At 37.8% G+C, this 27,164-nt stretch overlaps 1 protein-coding gene across 2 annotated transcripts; it reads left to right on the top strand.

Annotated features, from left to right (window-relative positions):
* The first annotated feature begins 301 nt into the window (after positions 1–301).
* Positions 302–26,936, top strand: LOC117411171 (vesicle transport protein SFT2A-like). 2 transcript variants are annotated; one of them, XM_034018409.3, is made up of 8 exons: positions 305–492; positions 3,831–3,917; positions 5,008–5,090; positions 16,753–16,834; positions 17,709–17,744; positions 18,670–18,728; positions 22,902–22,931; positions 26,400–26,936. In XM_034018409.3, exons 1-8 carry the CDS (start codon positions 430–432, stop codon positions 26,437–26,439), a joined length of 480 nt encoding a protein of 159 aa, XP_033874300.1. In that variant the 5' UTR covers positions 305–429; the 3' UTR covers positions 26,440–26,936. The 2 variants fall into 2 exon arrangements, with proteins under 2 accessions (XP_033874301.1, XP_033874300.1); XM_034018410.3 differs by lacking the exon at positions 3,831–3,917 and having other exon boundaries at positions 302–492.
* The last annotated feature ends 228 nt before the right edge of the window (positions 26,937–27,164 follow it).

Raw genomic sequence — 27,164 nt, 5'->3', positions numbered from 1 at the left:
ATTTGGCCCAGTTTGCTGAGTGGCACCTGCTGAGTTTATGAACCGTTTGTTTGCATATTCGTTGCAATGACAAAACGACTGGGTAAGAAAACAACACTATACTCCATACGTTTTAAAGTAACAGGGTGCAATCTAAATTGAGGCGATCAACGCTGACTTTTTAAGACACCCTTTCCATTTCTGTAATTTGGTCAAAGATATTCTACGGCTTTCGTTGCGGTCACAACGTGCTACGTCATTTGGTCAGAAATGCAAATTCACGAAGGGGCCAAAATAAGCCAATGAGAGTGCAGAATAGACTCGTGACTTCCTGTTTAACTTTTTCTACCAGAAGTCGACACACCTAAATGGCAGGAGGGAGATAAAGGGTGAAGAGTTAAATTTAAAAAAAAACAAAACAATTGTTTGAAACAATTACTGCCAAACACCATGGAAAAGCTCCGACGTGTACTAAGCGGTGCAGAGGATGAAGAGCAAGGGTTAACTGCTCAGGTAGATGCACATGTAATTCCTTCGACTTAATCATGACGATACTAGTGAGCAGTATAGCTGTGTTGCATGGACGATCAAAGTTTGATCTTGCAACGCAGTACATATGCATTCGATTTTGTTCTTTTGCACAACAATGCGTTGATGGAGGAACACAGTTTACTATTTTCATAACGACTTTTGTGTTAAATACGTGTTTAATCATGTTTGGTCTCTAATTGAAATAGAAACCATACAAGCCTTTAATCTCTTTGTTGTTCAAACGAATTTTTATCACCGTTTATGAGTTGTTAATATTTTCATTTTTTCAGACAGTACCATAGTCGTAGCTATATCGGCTGTTCAGATTTACTACTGTCTGCGCTGCACTCTGTAAAAAGTATTTCCTGTTGATACATTTCCATTTGGAAAACTTCCTGTTAGTGGCTTTCCTTTACGTGTTAATAACAGCACGAGCGCTTTGGAGTAATACGCAGTTAAGAAAGCGTGACATATTCAGGCAGCTGAAAATGTGTTCTTTTTTTAAATTAATGATTCATGATTTGTCTCAAGCTGTCGCTGTCACCATCACATGTGCTTTAGTGAAACGCTGCAGTGGGACAAATTATCGACAACCCTCCCCCCCCCCCCCCTTTGACTTTCACTTTCTTTATGTAAAAAAAAAAAGTTAAACGAATAAAATGCTGTTCTACGTCAATGGTAATACAATCTAGAGGGTTATTCCAACCATATAGTTTAATTTCTGATCCCCATATGTTTAAGTGACTTAATGTGACCTCGATATATTACAAACAGGAGCGTTGAATATTAAGGGTAAAGGTCGGTAACAAAGCATGTTAGTATCAAGCGTTATGCAGACAAGAAGAGATGCTTTTCAGTATGTACAAACACAAGCCGTCTGTTAAGTTTTAAGTATAATTTATCATATACTATGGGAAGTGCTTTGATTAGCTCATAATTCTCTTGGTTTGGGCTAACTTGATTTGTCCCGAAGAACAAAATTTACTCTGTGTTGCATCTCATAAGTTAACAAGCAAACCATAGGCATTGTATTTATGTAACTACTGCATAAACTATGTAGTATTCAGCTCATCGTGCTTTTTTTTTATTTAAACCATACCACAAATAATTAAGTAATTTGGACACAGTCAATACTGAACAGTCAATATATAGAACTACATTTGTCATGTAGGAATTAATGTGTACCAGAATGCCACTCCCACGTCACAGCTCCAAAAACCTTACAAGCCTAAACTGTTTTCTTATTGGACGAATACAGAAACATATCCACAAAGCTTTAACTTACAAGTCATTTTGCATTTTTTATTTCTTGTAGGCTTCTTCCAAATGAGTCAAGAAAATGTCAGTACCAATACTTACATACGTTACTACGGTTAACTACAGGTTAAACAAAAGATTACCATTCTTCTGAGAGAAAATAATGATCATTATTTTTACACACCCTTTTCCGAGACCCACATGTGTTATTGCCTGTGTTATTGCCTAGCCCTTTATTTTTAATTATGCTATGAGATCATTTAAATTAAGTAGCCCATCATCCAGAACCTCTGATTATACCTACTATATGAAAACAGTTTCCCAATTTAATATTTTTTGTACCTGTCTGGCTAACATGTTTAGGGTCGTGATTGAAGTGGCCACCACCTTCTGTTTGTGTTGTATGCTAATGTTATGTTTGCATTATTACTTCTTTCATGCTTGCATTAGGAGCGTCTGGAACTGATAAGGTAAGAAACACACCCAAAATGTGTCTGTAGAAACTGTACTGTATTATATGACACAGAGCAGTGCTTAGTGAACTGGAAGAGTGGACCTTAAAACATGGGAGGGGAGGGGAGGGGAGGGCGGGCTATCGGTATGTGTGTAATTGGAAACACACATGTCACATGATCTTTTCTAATTAAGAATTTTTTTTTTTTTTTTGAAAAGCTACAATTTCAGTTTTTTAATGTGATCATTATAATACATGCATACAAAGGAACTGGTCGGGCGATAATTTTGTGTTTCACACAGTCAGTAAAACTCAGCACTGACCATTGTCAGACTTGGTATTGTCCCACAACGAGACTTGCCAGTGGCATAAGCACATGCAATGTGCTCTACCCCTATACACTCTGTAGAGCCTAATTGTTCATCAGTAAGCTTGTTAAAGTCGAACGGGTCTCATGAGCTGTTTGCATTGAGAGCTTTGTAACCGTGACTCTTTTAAAACAATGTCACATGCAGGCCTGCTGTGAAAGAGATACAGGCTAGTAATTGTTTATCAAGATGTACTGAAGGCTCCTCACACTTTAACCCTTTCAGTCCTGAATTATTTTTGTTGAGCTGAAAAATGCGAAATTAAGTTTTTAATAAAAAAGGAACGTGGCTGTACTCGCTTGTACAACAATACAGCTGATATAAGATTTCTTTCCTGCCTTTTATCACTACAATACATGCAACCTTGGTCGCTTCTCAGGGTTTCTTTCCTTCCCGCAGGTGGCAAAATCCACACGCAGGCAGTGGTTGTGAAAACCAAATGTCACAAGACAACTTTTTTTTTTGTCAGCGCTCTTACTAAGGGAATGTTATTTTTATTATTTTTTTTTTTAATAAATATTCTGTGCATCAAGTTCAGTTAGAAGGAAACGTGAAGAAGAATTAATTCAAGCAGTTAAGATTACAAATGTTGAGTAATGTTTATTTGTTTTTTTTAATTGCCATCGGTGTATAATGCGTGAATCTAGATTTAATTTGACCCGCGTTTGGTGTGTGAATTTAATGAGCTTTACCCACAGCATTTAAAGAAGTCCTAACTGGTTTCTTCTGTTGAATATCTTTTGGTCCTTGTAGGTTATACTTCACATTTAAAAATAATCTGTTGAATTGTTGTCTCGATTAAAAAATATATAATAATTAAAGAAACACTTTTCAGATTATAAATTCCATTCCTTTATCACAAGCATTATTACTACTGACCCTGTTTTCTGTGGATGAGAGATTGTGTATCAGACTCACTAGCATGGTCTACTGTAATCGGGTAACACAGTGCTGCAATTAGTTTCCTGCGCTGGTCTTTCTTCCAACCCTATTCAATTAAACAACTCTACAATATTTAACTGTACCTGCACAGCAGCACTGCCATGGCTTGCTGACTACAATCACCCTGTATCATTGTGTATGGTAGTTGCACTCATTAGCTGAAAAGCAGCTGTTCTTTTTTTGTTTCCTACCACATTGTTCTTGTATTGAGGGAAGAATTAATATGCAGGGAGAGAGCGTATGATTTTTAGAGCTTTAGTATAGACCCCAGCATGAATACCTTTGTGTTTTCTCCAAAGGTCCTGGATGCCTCCTCCTTAAGCTTCGGCACCAGAGTGAAGTGGTTTGCGATTTGTTTCGCTGCTGGGATTTTGTGTTCCATTCTTGTAAGTGTATCTGTTTTATTGATATTAAAAAGAAAAAAAGAGTTTTATGGTTTTCTCACTTGTAGTACTATTGACTACACTGTATTTAAATGTACACTCAAGATTAAAAGGCTAAATTTATTTGAGGATTACAGTACATGGCTTTTTTCATGTATTGCAGGTAGGTTTCTAGTTGGTTTAGCTTTAAATGTATTTCCTACAGTAGTTAAAATAATCAACACATTATTACATGAAACAGAAACTTACCAGCACGAGATTCAGCACAATAATCTGTGCTTCATGCTAATGTAATTGTCATCTTGTGGATCAATTGATTTCACACTATACATGAGAGCCTTACCTGTATTATCTGGTTGTAGTATTAAAAATTGGACTTTTGTTTGAATCTTTATTCCTGTGCAATAGAGAGGAAATGAAAGAAATATATTGCTTTTATTGATAAATCACAATGTGTTTTTTTTTTTTTCTTTTTTTACATGAAACAAATTAATATTGGGTTTGTTGGACAGATTCAGTTTTCAAGTGCTTCAGATTTATGGGCCTTTAAGTCATTCATTCATTAATTTTCAGGTCTTTATTTGACCCTACTTAACACAAAGTATGTATGTATGTGTGCGTGTGTGTATGTATGCATGTGTGCGTGTGTGTGTATGTATGTGTGCGTGTATGTATGTATGTATGTGTGTGTGTGAGACTGACAGAGAACAAGTAACTTGTGTAAATAAACTGTTGCTGAGTTTTTTAAAAAAAATAATAATAATTCTAACCAACAGGTGGCATTGCTCCATTTAAAAACAAGAACTATCCAGTGGCTTCAGAAATCCTCTGGTTTCTCCACAAGGTTGCACTGTAATGTCATTAAATGCCTACAGTGGACTGTGTCATGCAGCTGTGATCTGTGCAGCTTGTGTGGTTTGTTTACCTCTGAACACACCTCTGGAAGGTGTGATTCAGAACAGCTACATTGGTGGCTTTTTGTTTTCAATTTTGTTGAGCTTTTTTTTTTTTTTTTTTTTTTAATTTTGTTATATTTTGTGACTCATTAACAAGACTGGAGACTTTGTTTCATTGTGTGGTTTTCTCTTTGCAGGGCACAGGATTGCTCTTCCTTCCCAATGGAACCAAACTGTTTGCAGTTTTTTACACACTAGGCAATCTTGCTGCTCTGTTTAGGTAAGATTTTGATCTATTTACAGGTACAATATTTTCCCCATCAGCATACTGTATCAACCGTTGAGCAACACTAAAATGAACTGTGATCCTATGAGCCCTGACTTCTCTATTAAATATATCATCAGTGATTCGCTTGAGGATGTTTTTTACATGTTCAAAGCCCATGCCTCTGCTTGTTGACCTGTGCTGTCATTAAGTTAATCTGAGCAGCAGAGGGCTTTGTTTACCACTGTACTATAATTCCTGAATTAAATTATCTATTGTAGTGGGATTCCCCTCGCTGCATCTCTGAAAACATGTCTAAATATATGACTGATAAACCGTGCTCCATACACGTGTGGTGAAACCAGGTTGCGTGTGTGCTACTGCTCTTCTGCTTTCGTTCACGTATCCTGTTCCTGAGAAAGCATGTACAAGCTTGCAAGCAGCATAAGTAACAAGCAGTTTCTTCCTTTTTGAAAGAAGACGTTTTATTCTATAACTGTGTGTCTGTTTAATTCTGGAATCTGATATTCTGGAAATATCTGAGCTTTCAGCCACAAGAGCTAATGTACTAAAGACAGTTTTGGTTGGAGTGATTTTAGGTGATCTTCATTCAAACCCATTCTAGCGCTTTATTCTAGACCTGGCCTGAAGGTAGAGGTGGCGGTCTCTCCTTTAAGTAGAACCTTGGTTTGTTTCAGGGGGCTGGAGCCAGGACTCCTCCCTTGTGTCATCCCGCTAAAATATGTCAGTCAAACTTTATTTACCTATCAGTCACCATATTTAAACTAACCAGCTTCCTAATTCTCATCCTGCTTTTCAGTTTCCTCCATCCTCCCTTTCTCCTCCACTTTGCTGCATCACCTCTGCAATGGTCCCCTCTGGGGGCAAGTGAAGCTCACTTCCCAACCTTAGAGGCCGACAATGTCATCTCGCCCTCCAAGAGGAAGGTTCCCGCTGGTCAGAGGGGACCCCCGGCCAAAACTTTAACTACATTTCGTTTTCCATTCTCCTGTTTTAAATGTATTCATTTGCACCCGTGCCAGTCTCCCCCTTCGGAGAGCAAAGCTTGCTCCCAACTTTCAAGCCAGTCATTGACTCAACTTATCGAAGGTGGCTCTTACAGCTGGGGGGGAGACCCCTGGCCCTCTACAGTGCTGTGAAAAAGTATTTGCCCCCTGTCTGATTTTATGCATTTTTGCATATTTTTGGCACTGAATGTTATCAGATCTTCAACCAAAACCTAATATTAGATAAAAGGGACCCTGAGTGAACAAATAACAAAAAAATATGATACATATTTCATTTATTTATTAAAGAAAGTTATGCAACACCCAATGCCCCCGTGTGAAAAAAGTAATTGCCACCTTTAGCAGCAATAACTGCAACCAAACGCTTCCTGTAGTTATTGATTAGTCTCTCACAGCGCCGTGGAGGAATTTTGGCCCACTCCTCCTTGCAGAACTGCTTCAACTCGGTGACATTTGTTGGTTTTCGAGCATGAACTGCTCGTTTCAGGTCCTGCCACAACATCTCAATGGGGTTTAGGTCTGGACTTTGACTAGGCCATTCCAAAACTTTAAATTTCTTGTTCTTCAACCATTCTGATGTAGACTTGCTTGTGTGTTTCGGATCATTGTCAGCTCGCGGACGGATGGCCTGACATTCTCCTGTGGAATTTTTTGATACAGAGCAGAATTCATGGTTCCTTCAATGATGGCAAGGCGTCCCCAAAGCATGACACTACCACCACCATGCTTGACCGTTGGTATGAGGTTCTTACTGTGGAATGCAGTGTTTGGTTTTCGCCAGACTTTTGACTCTGTCCATAGAACATTGTTCCAGAACTCTTGAGGATCATCCAGGTGCTTTTTGGCAAACTTGAGACGAGCATTCATGTTCTCAGTGAGCAATGGTTTCCGCCTTGCTACTCTGCCATGAATTCCATTTTTGCCCAGTGTCTTTCTGATGGTGGAGTCATGAACACTGACCTTAGCCGAGGCGAGAGAGGCCTGGAGATCCCTTTCTCCATTTGGACAATATGGCTCTGACTGTGGTTCAGTGGAGCCTGAGAGCCTTAGAAATGGTTTTGTAACCCTTTCCAGACTGACAGACATCAACAAATTTTTTCCGGAGGTCTTCAGGAATTTCTTTTGTTCGTGGCATGATGTGCCTCTAGAACCTGTGTGCTGACAACTTCACTCTGATGGTAAGGGCCAAAGAGTCAGATTTATATTGGGCAGGGCTGACCCAAATCAGACCTGGTTGTTAACCAAAGTACTCAAACAGCTGACCCTAATTATCCCTTTAATTGTGTTGAGTTTACGGGGGGGGGGGGGGGGGGGGGACAATAACTTTTTCACACCTGAAGATTGCATGTTTGATTACCTTGCACACCAAACAAATGAAAGAAGCACCAATCTTTGGTGTCACTTTATCTCTCAGACTCCCTCTATATACTACTACAACCCACAAAAAAATCTGACCAAATAAAATGTGAAAAATGTGCAAAAATGCAGAAAATCAGACAGGGGGCAAATACTTTTTCACGGCACTGTATGTGAATTTATTTATTCTCTTTTCCAGCGCTTTTGTTCTCCCTGCATAGATCACGAGGCTTTCCATGCAGCCTTTGAGCGTCAGCCAAGTCTGACCTCTCTCGATTTAGATGACTCGGTAAGCCAGGGAGACCTTGGTTCGTCCACCATCCTTCCTTAGTTTCCTCTTGGGGGAAGTTCCTCGCTTCCCGGCCCTTGGAGGTCGATCAGTTCAGCCTCACCTCAGCGATGGCGGTTCTCCGAGTAGTCAAGGGGAAACCCCTATTCTGTTGCTAAAGTCAGAAGCACTCTGTCTTTATTCTAGTAGCCCCTTTACGCGTCCTGCCTCGTGAAAGCTTTTTATAAAATTGAGCTTTTTATAAAAGTTCAATAACAGCGTTCTTTGTGGTGTCCCTTGAAAATCAAAAACATCTACGCAAGTGTCAAGAATTTATGGCTTGGTTATAGTTTGGCAAGATCTGATGCAGAGTAGTGTAAAGTCACCTAAGTCATTTTGCAGTGTTGCAATAAGGAAGTAGCCAGTATTAAAAGGGAGGTTGATGGGGTAGAAGATATATGTTAAAAGGGCCTTCACCTGTTCCAAATCCCACTTCCTGTTTGCAGGTCAGTTGGCCCGTGAGTCACAGTTACTGTATACCAGATGGCACTTGGTGATTTTTGTTTGGTTTCTTTGGCCTTTGGCCAATACAATGAGCTAATGATCTTAGTAACCAGACCAAGCTTGCTTGTGGTCTGTGTGCATTTCTCTGGATATGCTTGTACGTGTTTACGCTCCATGCTCCATGTTTGTTTTGTTTTCATCGGTTAGGTAATATCAAGGAGGATTAATGGAGGTATTTGGTGTCGGGCTGTTTTATGTGGAGAAATGTATTTTTTAAATGTTTTTATTGTGAATTGAGTGGGCCTCAATTCACAATAAAAACATCCTCAATTAAGGATCTTGTTTTTAGGATATGAACAGCAGCAAAGTTAAAGTACAATACAAGCAAACCAAACAATCCCTACAGATCTTACCTAAAATGTACTACAGTCCATTCGTATCAGTGGCAGCTGATGACCTCTGAGTCAGGGGGGGCACAGGCACGAGGGGGGGGGGGGGGTAGTTTTTAGTATTCAGTATTATTAACATTACAAAAATTGGGGTTTTTAATGTGATTTCTAACATGATTTAACATCACAAATTAACATTGACAGTGAATTAAAGCAAAAACGGTTCATGAACAGTTAGGGCACTGTCAGAATTTTGTGATTTCAGTTTTTACCATTTTAAACAATATAATTAGGTTGATTTTAAATGAATTTACATACAGGATTCTATTTTTTCTATTTGGTTTGCGTTTGCGTGCATTGGAGTAAGAGTCATTTTTTATTTAATTGTATTGAAAAAATAGTATTAACTTTAAAAACAGGTTGTAGAACAGTTTTTTTTTTTCCACTCCATCAAAACAAATGATTGTATTATGTTTCTCTGTATTAGTCATCAGTCATTACGGTAAAACAAAAAATAAACAAACACCTGCTACAACAGGGAACTGACTTCCTTGCAACTTTAGAGCTAATTTTTAATTTCTAAGCCTTTTAGCTGAGGATTTTCCAGTTGTAAAAGTCATTTTACTATTAATGAGGCAACTTTGCTTATAGTGGGGGTGAAAAACACAGTACATTACATCTTGTCTTAAGTTACCATAGCAACAACCAGCAAGGTTTTCTTTTTGTTTTGTTTTTTTGTTTTTTTATTTTTAAAAGCTCACTCCCTGCCCTATACTCTAGTATGTGTGACAATTCAAGTTTGACATTTTCCCTTCAAATATGTAATCTCAAATGTAGTGCTCTACTGCCAAATGAAATGACCTGTTCTTATTAGCAATTTCAGTTAGTGAAGAGCGATTTATCACTTTTAATCCCAATTTTATTCTAATAACATCATTCTTTGGGGGGAAGAAAGTCACAAAAAGGTTCCTGATTTAAATGTTTTTTTTTTTTATTATTATTTAGAATTAAAAACAACAAAATGTCTAACTTTTCAACAGCACTTTCAAACCTACAAAACATACAGCATGCATTGTATTGAAGTCACTACTAAAGCAGCATAACCAATATATAAACAATACCACGTCACAGAAACCATTTTTAAATAAAGGACAAAAGCACACACAATCTGACAAAGCACTCTCTTGGTCTGAACTGCCTGAAATCTTCTCTTAAGCTTTTTTGAATACCTAATTCTCTAGGGTTGATAATGCTGCATAACAGAAAATAATGATAATACATGTCAGGAAGTTTATTAACTCATTAAATATAACATAATACATGAATGGCAACCTGAAGCAAAGTATTATAAAAATAATTGTTAGTAATTAATGATTACAATTATTTTTATAATCTTTTGTTTCAGGTTGTCATGCTTTGTTGTGTTACGTTTCATTTAATAATTCTTAAATGAAACGTAATACAATAAATAATAATTTGAAGCATTTTTGTTTTATTTAAAAAAAAAAAAAAAAAGTTATTTATTAACGTGCCTCGCTGACTAAACTAAAATGAGAAACCGAGTGAACAATAACCGATACATACACATGGAAGTCCCAGTAAAATAATACAATAACTTTGGGGAGCTGTGATGGGGTGCAGCCTATTTTGTGGTGGTTTTGTGTTTTTTGTATTGTTTAGAGTGAGTTTGTGTGAGGAATGTGTGGAATGTGCCTGGGCTAATTAGGTGCAAATTGCCCAATTAGCCCAGGCACCTGTATAAAAGGGAGTGGTTGGGTATGTTAGTGGGTGAGAGTGAGAAGACCTGTGTGAGAGAGTGAGTGGTTCTTTTTGGTATAGTTTGTTTAAAGGCTGTTTTTGTGTTTGTCTTTTTGGTTGGCCATCGTGCCTTTTGTTTTGTGTATTTTGTTTAATTAAAAGTCTTTTATTTTCCCTGCACATCCTGACTCTGAGTCTCCTTACCCCCGGTCAGCCTGTCACAGGAGCTCACTACATACATATTTATATCAACATCCATGAACATTCGGTTTCCAGGGTGATTGATCTGACATGGACTGACCCTATATTTATATAATTTAATATCCACCGCTTTTCTCTTGTGGAACAAAACGTCATTAATAAGGTGATTGATAAATGTGTAAATAAAATAAAAAGATTGTATTTATGAACTTACAATATTTAAACACTCGCTCACCCTGTATATTTTTGTTTGTGACGCTGTTTTGTGTTCCCAGGCAAGTGCGAGAACGAAATGCAAGTTAAAGTAGCATCTGGGGGAAGTGGATGGATGGATGGATGGATGTATATGTTGTAGCAGAGCAGGGAGGGGGTTAAAATCCTCCCCGTCATATACCTGTTTTGGTGGGGAATATAAACCCCACAGCTAATTCATTCATAACTGCTGAGTAGAAGGAAGCAAGAAGGTGTGTGCCCTGCGGCCGAGCAGTCAGTAGGGAGTACTGTGTAAAGCAATGTGTGAATTTTTCTCTTTTTTTTGTGTTACTAGTAAACAGCTTAGCCATCCTGTTTGGTTAGTTTAGGGTTTTTTTGGGGTTTTTTTTTTTTTTGTAAATGTTTAGTTAGTGCTTCGAAAAGGAGTTAGGGTTTTGTTTATTTTTGTATTAAAAGTGCACATAAAACTGCTTAACTGTCAGTCTCGGGTCTACGTTATTAAAGGGGCAAACGATACTGAGAGCAGCTTTCTCACAATATATACATATCTTGCTGCTAAAACTGTACTTTCAAAATGTTCTAATTTTATTTAGTTACATAGGAGTTGGTGCAAAGCCTATTAAAACTGGAGAAATATAGAGACAGACCTGGAGGAGCAACAGAAACTGAGCCATGTGCACGAACGGGACCGCAGAGACACTCCAGTAAACACACTCTACTGTAGCAGCAATTCGTCATTTTGTTCAGTGCTCTAAAGTAGCATCTGGGGGAAATGATTAATGTCATTGCTTGCTCTTGTGTTCGAATCCTGAAGAAGGTGAAACAGAATCAGCAAGTCAATCAGTACATCAAAGTAAAAAGAAGCAACTTTGTTTAGTAATTAAGTTTAAGATATTGAATCGGCTCAAAAACCTAAAACTTCAAGCCCTAGTTCTTTCCGTTTCAAAATGCTGTATCTGCGTCTTTCTAGTGCCAAATTTTTCAGCAGTTTTTCTGGCACTTACTGTCTTTACAAGTTTACTATCTTTAATTCTGTCATCTAGGGAGGACCTTCTGTTTCTTCACGTTTTCTCTCTTCCTTTACAAGAGCGCTGTTGTTTTATTGATTACAGATAAAAGACCGCTAAAATGGTTACCGTATTTCTTTGAATTTAGGACGTACCATTTAAAACCATATTTCTCTTATAACAATAGCCCTGTGTAAGGGTGCTTAATACAGGTTTGAGTCTGTTGCTGGTCGCATTAGACAGGCGGTCTAACAGTTAAATAAAAGCACAAATATCATTGGGAGGAATTTAAAGTGGTCGCTTAGACCAGGTGGTCGCATGAGCTGGTTTGACACTGTGTGTGTGTATATAGATAGATATAATATACAGTGCCTATAGAAAGTCTACACCCTCATGAACTTTTTTCACATTTTGTAGTGTCAGTGCCTCAGTTTCATGCATTTAAAAGAGGATTTTTTTCCACTTATCTACACACCATACTCCACACTGTTAAGGGGAAAAAAAGTTTTTTATTGAGAAATTAAAAATACAAAACTGAAAGATCATAATTGGATAAGTCTCCACCCCCCTGAGTTAATACTTGGTGGAAGCACCTTTGGCAGCAATTACAGCTGCGAGTCTGTTGGGATAGGTCTCTACCAAATTTGCACCCTAGATTTGGCAATATTTGACCATTCTTCTTTACAAAACTGTTCAAGCTCTGTCAAGTTCCTTGGGGAGCGTTGATGGACAGCAATCTTCAAGTCATGCCACAAATTTTCGATTGGATTTAGGTCGGGGCTCTGACTGGGCCACTCAAGGACATTTACCTTTTTGTTCTTTAGCCACTCCAGTGTAGCTTTGGCTGTGTGCTTTGGGTTGTTGTCATGCTGAAAGGTGAACTTCTGTCCCAGTTTCGGCTTTCTTGCAGAGGGCAGCAGGTTTTCCTCAAGGACTTCTCTGTACTTTGCTCCATTCATTTTCCCTTCTATCCTGACAAGTGCCCCAGTCCCTGCCAATGAGAAACATCCCCATAACATGATGCTGCCACCACCATGCTTCACAGTAGGGATGGTGTTCTTTGTGATGTGCTATGTTGGGTTTGCGCCAAACATAACGCTTTGTTATTAGTTTTAGTTTCGTCAGACCACAAAACTTTTTGCCACATGGCTACAGAATCTCCTGAGTGTTTTTTTGCATACTTCAAACGGGATTCAAGGTGGCCTTTCTTGAGTAATGGCTTCCTTCTTGCCACCCTACCATACAGGCCAGATTTGTGGAGTGCTTGGGATATTGTTGACACATGCACACTTTGACCAGTCTTGGCCATAAAAGCAAAGTTGCCACTGGCCTCTTGGTAGCCCCTCTGATCAGTCTCCTCCTTGCTCGGTCATCCAGTTTGGAGGGATAGCCTGATCTAGGCAGGGTCTTGGTGGTGCCATACACCTTCCACTTCTTAATCGTCTTGACCGTGTTCCAAGGGATATTCAAGGCCTTTTGATGTTTTTTTTTTATACCCATCCCCTGATCTGTGCCTTTCAACAACTTTGTCCCAGAGTTCTTTTGAAAGCGCTTTGGTGCTCATGGTTGAGTCTTTGCTTTGAAATGCATTACCCAGCAGAGGGAATCTACAGGAACTGCTGAATTTATCCTGAAATCATGTGAATCACTACAATTTAACACCGGTGGAGGCCACTTAACTTGGTGTGTGATTTTGAAGGCGATTGGTTACACCTGAGCTCATTTAGGATTGCTATTACAAGGGGGGTGGACACTTATCCAACCAAGCTATTTCAGTTTTTATTTAATTAATTTTCTACAAATGTCTAGAATATTTTTTTCACTTGGAAGTTGTGGGGTAGGATGTGTAGATAAATGAAAAAAGTAACTATTTTAATGCGTATAAAATGTCATTTTCACATGTAAAATTTGTGTTAAGTCATACTACTGATAAAACTTTGACAAGTCTGAAAATCTTGGAGGTTGAAACGGAGTAATTGTTAAACTGTGGAGGAAAATTGTAATTAGTACTTTTTTCTTCTTTTAAATGGCCCATAGTTAATTGAAACTGGATGGTTGATTAAACTTTTTTTTCATTCATTAAAACAAAGCATAAAATAAATGACAGATTTTCTCAGAGACACTTTTCCTTTTATATTCATCTATGGATCTAGAAGTACTGTTCATCTCTGAATAAATATATCCCCAAAACATGCAGGTGTGTGTGTGTGTGTGTGTGTGTGTGTGTGTGTGTGTGTGTGTGTGTGTATATAGATAGATAGATAGATGGATGTATATTTTGTAGCAGAGCAGGGAGGGTGTTAAAATCCTCCCCGCCATATACCTGTTTTGGTGGGGAATATAAACCCCACAGCTAATTCATTCATAACTGCTGAGTAGAAGGAAGCAGGAAGGTGTGTGCCCTGCGGCCGAGCAGTCAGTAGGGAGTACTGTGTAAAGCAATGTGTGAATTTTTCTCTTTTTTTTTGTGTTACTAGTAAACAGCTTAGCCATCCTGTTTGGTTAGTTTAGGGGTTTTTTGGGTTTTGTTTTTTTTTCGTAAATGTTTAGTTAGTGCTTCGAAAAGGAGTTAGGGTTTTGTTTATTTTTGTATTAAAAGTGCACATAAAACTGCTTAACTGTCAGTCTCGGGTCTACGTTATTAAAGGGGCAAACGATACTGAGAGCAGCTTTCTCACAATATATACATATCTTGCTGCTAAAACTGTACTTTCAAAATGTTCTAATTTTATTTAGTTACATAGGAGTTAGTGCAAAGCATATTAAAACTGGAGAAATATAGAGACGGACCTGGAGGTAACAGGTAGCAGTGGTTAAGCCCTGTTCCTGCAGGTCACTATTTTGTACTATGTTTTTTTTCTAAATGATAGTGCAGAATGGATAAACTGTTCTGTAAAGGGAATATATGATTTTATAGACGCAATGCGTTTTAATCGCAATAATCAAGTATGACTTGTTTATTGTTTTTTCACTGTTGGATTTCGCACAGTTATGTGATAGCAAAATAAAATACGTAAGAGAGGTACACCACTGACGCATCAGCACGTTGTTAGACTGTCATGCAAAATTACTTGTTATGATGTTTTAAACAAAACGCAAACAAAGCACTGTAAATCCTTTTCAAATTGGAACATAAAATGCGCGCTGCAATAAGGTTACAATTCAGAGAAACGGTAAAGCATTATAGCACTAGTAACAGTGGTCCTGCTGCAGGCACTTGAAAACAATTCATGCAGCTGAACAGTGTACCAGGACATCCGCAATTACAGTAAAGCACATGCTTAAATGATCAAATGAATCATTCCTTGTTATCAATGCGGGTAAAGAAGTGCTGTGCAAATAAGATTGGCTTTCAATGCCTGGCAATGTTGGGCCTGCGTCCAGTCCAAGAGCAAAGTCCTTTGCTAGCATGAAAAGGCAGTTTTTCAAGTATGTATTTTTATAAAGTCAAAAATGCATTGTGTTACTCATTTGCATAATTGCATAATCCACTGAATGTGCTGTGGTGTGTGTAGTCAAACCTCGGCAGTGAAGCACAGCTTTGTTTGTAATATTGCACTTATGGTTCATTTTATTTAAATAAATAAAAAAATGTATATTCTCAAAACAGCTGTAGCACCAGTCATCGTCACTTTATTTAACATTGAAAAGCACACCTGTATTTATTATAAGGTTTTGCTGACCTATAACCAATGCTAGAGAGATTTGTTTCAAGATAATCGTGACCTGCGCCAAGTCCTGTAATGGAGCTCCACAACTGCATGGGACCCACAATTGGCAGCTCCGAACTAGCCTCCTTCTAGACAAGCATTGTCAGTAAAAGTTGGTCACAACTGCAGAACAGCTAATGAATTTCAAGCCAATACAACAGATTTAAAAATAATAATAATATATATATATTGTTCTCGTGGGAAAAGTACATCCGATCATTGTTACTACATCTTTTGAAAGATATTTTGGTGGGTCAAGTTGGGACACTTAGATACAGTAGTTCTCAAGCTGAGGTTCCAGGGGATCAATCCCCATCGGCCGAGATTCCGTTTTTCAAAACAGTGTTACATTTACATTTTTACCTACTGTGTATATTGAAAATTGCTCTGCCATCTTTGGTGAAATTTGGTGTGGGCATTCCTTAGACTGTGCAGGCATTACAATCTAGGTCATTAGAACTTTGGGGCCTGCTTTTCTGTTCTGGCCTCTGATTGTTTGGGAATTGAGAGTGCGTCTTCAGAACCTCTTGCCCCACTGTAATTTGATAATTTGTTCCCTACTGTGTAAATGTGAACGTTTTAGAAAAATTGCACAGCATTTGTATTGTTAAATATATCGAGTATAATGTACTGTATGTGTTCTAGATGCCGACGATTCCCCAGTGATCTGTTTCTATTATTATTATTATTATTATTATTATTATTATTATTATTATTATTTGTTTATTTAGCAGACGCCTTTATCCAAGGTGACTTACAGAGACTAGGGTGTGTGAACTATACGTCTGCTGCAGAGTCACTTACAACTACATCTCACCCGAAAGACAGAGCACAAGGAGGTTAAGTGACTTGCTCAGGGTCACACAATGAGTCCGTGGCTGAGGTGGGATTTGAACCGGGGACTTCCTGACTATAAGCCCATTTCTTTAACCACTGGACCACACAGCCTCCTATAAGGCACCCATAAGGAAATAATTTTCCCCAGTGTTACTGTCATAACCTTGATAAAAAGACTTGGCATACCTTGATAAAATTGCTTATAGTATCTGTTGAAAATTGTTGTTAAATATGTTGAAAAATTAAAAGTAAAACCATAAGTGTATTTTAAAATTAGAATCATGAAAATGTCTCAAAGCCAGTGTTTGAATACGGTATGTAAGTAATAAGGTGCACATTTCTTCTTGCCTGTGTTTTTCCAGACTGCACTGCAGTTAATATTTCCGTATCCTGTTATGTGTTTTAGCACCTGCTTTCTGATGGGGCCAGTTAAACAAATTAAAAGGATGTTTGAGCCAAACCGATTGATTGCCACCATTGTCATGCTGGTAAATAAGTTTCTTTTTTGATTGAGGTAATGGTTTAAAGTGAGGAAGAAAGGAAGGAAGGGGTAGATAATCTCAACTCAATAATCTCGCAGTTACATATTCCCTTTTAAATTATCCAAAGTTTATTGTAAGAAAACTTTGTTTGGGTCTCTTTTGTAACACTCAAACAATAACGTGAACTTAATATAAATCACAAAAAACAAGATTGTACTTGCAAACAACTATTCAGCGTAAAAAAGTTTTCTTTATTTCCGAATGCTGCTGTATGTTCTGTGCAGGGGGTTTACACATGATAAGAATGTTGCATCAGTAATGGTGATTATACATGATTTAGTACAGTAACACATTAGCTTTCAGAACACTTTATCAGTGTATTGTAATGCTACTGCACTTTATTCTAGCGACCCAAGGTCAGAATAAATCCCCTAAATCCAAGTTCAATATTTACCCACTTCGTTATTTCCTTCAAATAGAGGCTGTGAAAAAGCGCATATTAGACCTGGTTGAGTTTGCTTCCTGAAAACTGTATGACCTGTTTTTTTTTTTTTTTATCAATAGCTCTTTGATAAACTGTAAAGTGAAATAATCAACCACTTAACATAGCAGCGATGTAAAAAGCTCAGAGCCTCAAGGTCTTACATTATAAGGGTTAACTGTAACTATCTCCCCAGGTTATTGGGTTCAGTGGATTATACAATAAATTCTTTATGCCTTTAAAAAAAAAAAAAAAAAAAAAAAAAAGGGTGTGTGTTTTTGTTTCCAAATATATTTTTAAAGAAACTTAAATGAAATGACATAACAAATCTGTCTACATTTTCAATGTCATCTGGTTTTTAAAATAAAACTGTTTTTTCTGATCTTTTTTCCCCCCCAGCTGTGCCTTGCCTTGACACTGTGTGCAGTATTCTGGGTATGTGCATTTAAGTAATTTGCTATTAATCATTATCTGGTGTAAAACAAACAGTTGTGCATTACTGACTTTAACGAGACAATGTGTTGCATTCTTGATACGCTAGTCATCCATAACTCCTGAACACTCAGTAGTGCTAAATTTAGAAATACTAAAAGAAACTTAACTCAATATAATGTCTTCAAAATGACTTCCAGTCAAAATGTTTGTCATTCAATTTACATTTTTTAGTGTTTATCAGTACAGTAAGAATATAACATCTTACAGTACATTTCCACATTCTCCAATAGTCTGCATACATGAAAGCTGATTTATTGCTTTACATTCCCTGAAGGTAGTTTCATCTGGTTACTTAATAGAGGACACAGAATGGGGAAACAGTCAAACAAAATTCCTATTCAAAGACATTGTTTTAGTTCTGTCATATCTCTTCACACCTCTTTCCCTTCACCAACTTCTCTTGGGTAACTTTAAGTAGTAAGGCAAACCCAGAGCTGTGTTGGTATGAGGTGCAGTCAAGTATGGAAAAAGATTCTGCGGGGGTCCCAAGTGGCGCATCCGGTAAAAGCGTTCTGCGTGGAGTGCAGGATGCACCCTATAGCTTGGAGGTCGCCAGTTCGAGTCCAGGCTATTCCACTGCCGACCGTGGACGGGAGCTCCCAAGGGGTGGCACACAATTGGCCGAGCGTCGCCCGGGTGGGGAGGGTTAGGTCGGCCAGGGTGCCCTCGGCTCAACATGCACCAGCGGCCCCTGTAGACTAGCCAGGCACCTGCTGGCTTGCCTGTAAGCTGCTCAGAGCTGCGTTGTCCTCCGACGCTGTAGCTCTGAGGTGGCTGCATGGTGGGCCTGCAGTGTGGCCTTGAAATGTATGCACAAATAACCCTATTTGTTTTTTTTTTTTGGTTTTTTTCTTCTTCCTTCCAGTGGCATAAAAAAGGACTGGCCATTATTTTCTGTATATTGCAGTTTTTGGCAATGACATGGTAAGACTTTTTATTTATTTATTTATTTATTTATTTATTTATTTATTTATTTATTTATTTGTTTGTTTGTTTGTTTGTTTGTTTGTTTGTTTTATTTTTTTAAACTTAAATGTCAAGCCCTCAGTAAGGGAGCAGTTATTGATGTGGACCAAATGAATTCACAGGAGGCCAGTATTAACAAGGACAAGAAAACAAGTTCCTAGGGTTGTCACTCGACTCGATAATTTGTTAATGGATTTGAAGGAGTTCTCGCTGCTGCTTGCCTTCGCCTCATGATGTACAAGATGTGTGTCAAGTTAAATATGGGTGATGTAAGCTTTGAGTACACATTCGTATTATCTGTCCCTCTTTTGAGATTCCAAATGAAGGTGCATCCCAAACTACCCAACCTAAGCCCTAAATATTTAGGTATTAACAGTGGGGTTTTTCATACACAGTTCTGAAATGGTAGGGAACTGGTCCGTGTACATTCCGGCCAATCGTTTTTGCATTCTAAATCGTGAATCAGAAAACCAGAAAATGACTCGTTTTTATATTTTGGTTTTTCATAAAAACAAAAATCGACCAGTTTTTCATTTTCCAATTTTTGAGTTTAAAACACAAAAAATGATTCAGGCTTGTTTCCCCATTTTTCATATTGCTTTTTGCAACAAAATATTCGAAATGAATCGTGTAATACAAAAATAAATAGTGTAATACAAAAAAAAAAAGTACTAAGGCGTGCTCTACTCGTATCGAATGTGTCCCGGTGTTATGACGTTTTCTGCATCAATACATTGATATCTATATCTATGGATGCACCCCCCAAAGTGAAATAAATTGGGTACCGGTGAAAGGGGAGCTCTAAACATACGTGAGCGTCCTGGACAAATGTGCTATGAGGATATAATCCAGTTAAGTTTATAAAGTTAGTTTATAAAGCTGGATATAAATATTAAGAACCATACGTGGATTCACGTGGTGATACAAGGATGATTATTATATTAACTTAACATAGACCTACGGCTGCATTGTAATACAGTACTTTGTAACAAGTGCTAAATTAATTAATAAATAAATAATGTTTGTAAACAGACAGTACACATCCACGACAATAAGCACAGACACGAAATTACTGCATCGTCATAACAGCGGGACACAGAGCTGGCCGTGTCTGACCACCTTTTTTTTTTTCTGGAGAGACAACACTTCACAGGAAATCTGTTAATGCTTCTCTGACAGGTACACACTTAAACAATGATAGATATACTAATATATAGGAAGAGGGACAGACCTAATCTAACCAATCGTGCCAGCCCCCTTTAGTGATCCTATGGCAAGCTCTGTAAGATGCTAACATTTCCTCTCTCCCTGCGGTTTGCAGCTCTTACAAAAGAAGGAACTGCGATACAATGCAAAACTGTAAACCAGAATTTACCCCCACCCTTCACCATATTCTGTTACAAAAGAACCCCCCACTGCAGCATGAAAACACTCACAACATTTATATCTCCTTCAAGACCTTTTTTTAAAAAGAAGGTGGTCAGACACGGCCAGCTCTGTGTCCCGCTGTTATGACGATGCAGTAATTTCGTGTCTGTGCTTATTGTCGTGGATGTGTACTGTCTGTTTACAAACATTATTTATTTATTAATTAATTTAGCAGTTGTTACAAAGTACTGTATTACAATGCAGCCGTAGGTCTACGTTAAGTTAATATAATAATCATCCTTGTATCACTCAGGTACAGTGCATTATAATAATACTAAAAATAATAAGCCTTCACGCACATAAATTAACTTTATAAACTTAACTGGATTATATCCTCATAGCACATTTGTCCAGGACGCTCACGTATGTTTAGAGCTCCCCTTTCACAGGTACCCAATTTATTTCACTTTGGGGGGTGCATCCACAGATATAGATATCAATGTATTGATGCAGAAAACGTCATAACACCGGGACACATTTGATACGAGTAGAGCACGCCTTAGTACTTTTTTTTTTTTTTTTTTTTATTTTTTTTATAATGGTCTGTTATTTATTTTTGTATTACAGATGATTCCATTTTGAATACTTTGTTGCAAAAAGCAATATGAAAAATGGCAAAACAAGCCTGAATCCGTTTTTGTATTTTAAACTCATAAATTGTAAAATGAAGAACGAGTCATTTTCTGCTTTTCCGATTTCCAATTCTGAATGCAAAAACGATTGGCCGGAATGTACACGGACCGGAACTGTAGTGATTTTTTTTTTTTAAACTTCCTTGTAATAAGACATACAACTCCATAGTACTGCAGATGTTAAAAAGAAATAAATACAAATGAAAGAGGATTCAAAATGGTGGGTCTGATTAAATAGAAATGCAATCCTTTGTTTAGCAGGGTTGTGGTAACCCAAACATCTCTTAACAAGTTTAACTTCCTGTCAATCCACAGTTCGTCCCATCCCATTATTATTAATGTACCCTGCAACTGTGGGGCCAGTGTAAAAGCTGAGAACTGGACTAGGGTTTAAATGAGATCCAGTTATGGCTGTTTTTTACACCTGTCTACATGGAGCAATGCAGATGTTAGTAAAATAATATAATTGACAAGACACCCTATTATATTACCAGTCCATTGTGTCACCATCAGTCACGTGTATTTTCAGTTACTCTAATATTCAACTCTGCTTCTTTTTTTTGGTTAAGTACTTATTTTGAATGTTTTAGTATTGATGATTTTACTGTGAAGCTCTTTGGGATGCCTTGGCATGAAAGGAGCTATATAAAATACATTTGATTGATTGATTGATTATAAATCTGCAAAAAAAAAAAAAGAAATACAATGACAAATGTCTAACTTGGAAGCCTTTTTCAATGTCTTCAAACTTCTCAATTTATTTTAGTATTTCTAAACCCAGCACTGTGTTTAACTCTTCTGGAATGTGAATATGGCCCCTCTGTTGTACGAATGTTGATGGTGTATTTGTTCCATAGCCATCACTTTCACCGTTCTGATTGGAATAGTCCTCAGAAATTCCAGGCTATTACAAAAGCAACGGGCACATGCTTGTTTGCCAAGATTTATTGCCCATGCAATTGCTGTCTGTTTAATGTGAGCTGTTAATTTCCTCAGTGAGTCACTGCTGTACTCCGGTAGGATTCATTGCAGCACTACCAGGACTGTTGTAGCAACCACCTGTACCACTTTGAATGGGAACATGTGGGCTGTGAGATGCTGGCTCTTGTTATGTTTTCTAGGTCACCTATTGTGAAAGTCTCTCTTAAATCAGTTGCAGCAAATGTGGAAAGATAGTGAAGTGCTTCCCTGATAAATAATGGGCATTCTAGAACACGTCACGAATGTGTTGTGGTTTTTCTTTTTTCATTTTATATACATTAGTCATACTCCTTGAGCCAAGTGGTGACAATTGATTGTTTTTTTTTTAATGTCTTGCATTCTGAACTTGAATACATCTTATAGTTGTAGGTGTTTCTTATAAAACGCTGTCCAAATGTTGCACTTTTCTAACTGCATCACATGTCGCTCAAACTATTTTAACTAATATACTACTAGTACAATTTGCGAACGGTCTCGTTTCTCAGCTGCATCTTTGGTGTTTGGCTAGTGCCACTAGCGTAGTCCTAAATCTGAAGATACTGGAATGCCATTACAAATATAGATTTTTCTTAAACAAGAATTATTAGACAAATTCACATTTAATTTGTATACTTAACTTCTAGTAACACATATAATTTGTAATGCATTTATCTAATTTCTACAAGTATTTCCACAAAGTGTCTTGTGTGTCATTGGCTCTGTTTGTGTCCACAGTCGTAGTCGATGCACTGTTGCTGTCATCTTCATCAGCATTTTTAGACTTTGTGAAGAAGCATAATAGAAGCTCCTAATGCTCTTTTTGTTGCATCAAGAGGACCGCTGACTGAATCAGACAGTTGTGCAGGAGATGCGAGTCATGTGACTTAGCTTCGGGATCAAAAACTTCACATTCCTGGTTTCTTACAGTACAAAACATCTTTCACAGGCCTCTGCGTAACATGAAAGGACCCAGATACCGGGGTGCCGATTCAGTTTTTCCTGAATTGAGAAAGCATGCTTGGTCACAGTAAAAGTTATTTGCTTTGTTCTCCCGGCACCAACTCTTGAGTCCTAACACTTTTTATTTTTTTGTTACTTTTTATTTTTATAGGTACAGCCTTTCCTACATTCCATTTGCAAGGTAAGTTCAGTGTATCATGGTAATGTCTTCTTTCTTAATCCCTTTAAATAGTCGTGCTTTTGCTTCTATATTTAGAACAATTTGCTAATCCGGTGTGCTGGGTGCAGTTGACAGATATCTGTGAAGCATATTTGTTATATGCCGTAAATTATTGGAGACATTCTGTGTTGCAGTACATTTTAATAAAAGGAAGTAAACTCATAGTGTAGAAATATGGTAAACATTTTAAATTTAGCATGACAGCAGCCTGAAAACTGACATGTCCTGCCTTTTGGGGGATTTCTGTGACCCATCTAGCCTTCGGGTGTACAGGAGCAGCGGAATTTTGGGGGCAATTAGTATAGGCCTACATAATGATATGGTTCATAACCAAACTTGTTGAACAAGTTTAGTCTAGCCTAGTTTTTGATTGGTTTTGGTTCTTTGGGCCAACGTTTTCCAAAGTGGGGGTCGAGGCAAGGTTTCTGATGGGTCACCAAACAATCTAAAAAATATGATGTTCAGTGCACACTGTTAAGGTTTAGTTTCACTATACAACTTCTTGTGCTTCTATTCAAAATAAATATAATTTGCATACAAATCATTAGCAGTAATTATGTAAACAATGTATTGTTTTATCACCTGTCTTCTGCTGAAGAAAGATGATCAATTAACTAAACAGCAAGATGTTCTTAAATCAGTCACTGTCTCAGAAGGAGATGAATGTATCCTACCTGTCAATTTCTTGCCACGACATGACAAGCTGCCTTTTTCGTTTTGAATCAATGATTTTGCAATATTGTATTTGTGTGTTTATAGTGAATGTTCCACGCTGGTGTCACTTAATGACTTGTAGAACTAAATAGTATGTGGTTTTAAGTTTCTTATTTGCCAATTGATGATAAAAACTTGTATTTTACACAGCGACTGCAGTCTATTATTTGAATGCATTAAAATGCTCTCAGTGGAGGCATATATGCAATCAGCCGAACAAAGTAAATTTACTTTTAGTATGTTAGCCATTGAGTCGGGGTGGTAATATCTATTTTGTGATTTGTGAAAGTCACGAGCCACCACTGAAATGCAATTATTATTCTTATTATTATTTATTTATTAGCAGACGCCCTTATCCAGAGATATCACATTATTTTTTACATACAATTACCCATTTATACAGTTGGGTTTTTAGTGGAGCAATCTAGGTAAAGTACCTTGCTGAAGGGTACAGCAACAGTTCCCCCCCCCCCCCCCCTCCCCGGATTGAACCCACGACCCTCCGGTCAAGTCCAGAGCCCTAACCACTACTCCACACTGCTGCCAATAAACAAAAACGAATGCAGGCTTAATAAACAGTCAGGTGACACACACAAAGCTAACAGTGTCTGACTCGGTAATTAAAAAAAAAACAAAAAAACAGCAGGCTCTCTCCCACAGCTCCAAAACACACTCTTCACCCAGCCCCTCCCTCTGCCAGGTGCTCCCCCAATCACAGGCACGCATTCCCGTCCCCCCAACCATTATATTAATGTACCCACATAGTCCATTAACCCTTTGCAGTCCATTTATTAAGTGCGTGTCAGGCGCGTCAGGTCCAATTTATTTTCACACGCGCAGTTAATTTTAGACGCGCTGTTTCAAATGTATTTTTTTCCACAGTCAAACAGGTTTAAATGGCCCTGCATATCAACAAAGCACTCACTAGGCTTCTCTAGCCCCGCCACACCCTTTCTTTCGCTATCGCTTTCATTTATGTAAGAAATAAATAATAATAAAAATAATAGTCGTACATACCGATCAATCATCTCCGGATCACTCGTTTTATCACCAAACTCCTCAATATTGCGATCAAAGTCATTATTTTATTACTATAACATCTGAAAAAAGCTCTGCAAATGTCCATGATAGTCTCTGTGCGCTGACGCACCCAGCCAGCTTGTTTACTATGACAGCCCCGTTATCTGATACCAGGGCCATATATGACTATTCATGTGATACGCCTTTTTTTTCCCCCCCCCCGACTTGTTTCGGCTCCTGTCGCTCCCACTCGGCAATTGAATGGTTTTCTCGGCTTTTTCCGGAGAAAAAACGACTAGAAACCCGTTTTTTGCGTTGCTATAATGATGTCGGACCCAGTCCGACAAAGGACCTGAGAGGAATAATTGCAATGTCGGACCCAGTCCGACAATGGACCGCAAAGGGTTAAGCCCCATTGGGGTGCTCCTGCAAATTCATGTCTGCGATCGGCTGCAGTCCCGTTGTCTGTGTGAAGGGGACCCTTAACCCAAAAACCTGGGCTGGCTGTCGTGTGAGAGAATGTTCATAGAAGTGCCCGCCCAGGTTTGTCTGCCTCGTCATTACAATATGTTAGTTTCGTACCATTTTTTTGTACTAATTAATTTGATAAAAGCAAACATTCTAGCAACCTGTAAAACCATCAAAGCCTGAATGCTTATATAGTTTAGTGTAGTTACAAATACATTAAATGTCGCTTTTTGATTGGTTCAGAAGTATTTCAGTCATGGGTTCATTATTCCTGTGTTAATTTGGGTCGCAAATCCAAAAGTTTGGTAAACACTGCTTTGGGCTCTACAGGTGTTTTTTTGCAGTGTTTATGATGTGAACAAGTAAATGTCAACTACTGTCTTTAATGGTACACATAGCACAGCAAACTTCATCCCTGTGGTCTCTCTCTCTCTCTCTCTCTCTCTCTCTCTCCCCCTATCAATATCAATTCAAAGTCAAAAATTCAAAAGAGACTTTATTGGCATGACAAAATAATACAACTCATCAACTCCCTCCTCCTCCACCTGCCACCCCCTCCCTGTTCCCCTTCCAATTTACAATCAATTGGGAGGTAATTTGAAGACCTCCCTTGAATTGAACCATATAAATAATTAAACCATTTTAATGACCCCGGTGGTGATAAGAGAGAAATTTCACTGTAGTGCCATGCCATTAAAATCCCAAATTATGAAATAATAGGAGACTAAAGAAGCATTTCCGAGTAGTTTTATTCCCTGGTCCGCTTTTCATTCTCTTCCTGTGATCGGCAGTCTCTTGGATAAGCTGCACCTGCTGCATCGCAACATATTAAAGCAGTGAACCAACAGTGTGGCTCTTGCAGGGGTGGCTGCAAATATTGCATCACAACATTTTAATTAATGTATTTCTTCACTGTTGTGATATGTAATTGATAAACACCATGTTAAACTATATTGGAAAGCTGAATATAATTCTCTGAAAAAGTGTGCACAAGGAGGGAGGAAATGTGAATAATTTAAATAGTGGTTGTATTAAGATTTGCCCCATCTAGGTCTTTTTAAGCTTGGTCCAATGTATTCTTATATAATATATATTTCAAAAGAAACACAAGTATTTGCTTTTACTTGCTGAGGTGAGGTAGTAATCACAGCACTTACTCTATTGCAGAAATGTATGAACTCTGCCAATGTGCTTCAGTTCAGCCAAATTTCTTCTTTTTTTTTTCAGGGATGCCATTATCAAGTGCTGCACGACATGCCTAAATTAAAAAGCCAACATTTCTCAAGAGTATTTTAAAACAAAATGAAAGCACTGTTTCCAGACAACTCAGCAAGGCCAGAAGATTAACACACAGTTGTTGTTTTTTTTGTTTGTTTGTTTCCTTTGTACAGTATATATGTAAAAAAAAATATATATATATATATGTTCTCATCTGAATTCTTAAGATTAGTTAAAATCTTAACACAATAATGGTGATATTAGAAAATAAGTAGTTAATATAATGATTATTATGCCAACAGTTTGCTGTATAATATTTGCACTTGCAAAGTTTGGAGATCATTATAAAAATAAAATTGAAGTGAATGTTCACATGGTGAGAGAAAGGGATGTTTGCCACTTTGTGATCACCATGAATATAACCTTGTTAATAATGTGAATATCAATGCCATCCAACAACTACCATTCAGCTACCTTACTGTAGAATGGCTTATTTTTGCATTTATACTACAAAACATCACTCCATTAAAATAAATAAAAATAAAACTAAGAAATCTCTTTTTATCTATGAGAATATTGACAAATAAAACCATGTGTAAAACCAAAGTAAAGATGTCTCAGAGGTTAAGTGAACAGCAAGATGCTTGGATCTACAGCTTTAAAGTAATAGAAAGTAACATTTCAAAACCTCCTCGGTTATTAGGTCTGTCTATTTCAGCTGGTACACAGACCCTGATTAGCACTAATCTTGTACTACCTCACATAAACTGTGAA

Source organism: Acipenser ruthenus, chromosome 6, assembly GCF_902713425.1.
Source record: "Acipenser ruthenus chromosome 6, fAciRut3.2 maternal haplotype, whole genome shotgun sequence".
Lineage (NCBI taxonomy): Eukaryota > Metazoa > Chordata > Actinopteri > Acipenseriformes > Acipenseridae > Acipenser > Acipenser ruthenus.
The sequence above is the reverse complement of the archived record's forward strand: the minus strand, read 5'-3'. Positions and strand labels throughout refer to the sequence as shown.

Bases quoted from the DNA above. Each gene is read 5' to 3' on its own strand.
- LOC117411171 (XM_034018409.3), top strand. From the start codon at position 430: ATGGAAAAGCTCCGACGTGTACTAAGCGGTGCAGAGGATGAAGAGCAA. The intron at 493-3,830 runs GTAGATGCACAT...TTTTCTCCAAAG, and splicing joins AGCAAGGGTTAACTGCTCAG to GTCCTGGATGCCTCCTCCTT. The intron at 22,932-26,399 runs GTAAGTTCAGTG...TTTTTTTTTCAG, and splicing joins TCCTACATTCCATTTGCAAG to GGATGCCATTATCAAGTGCT.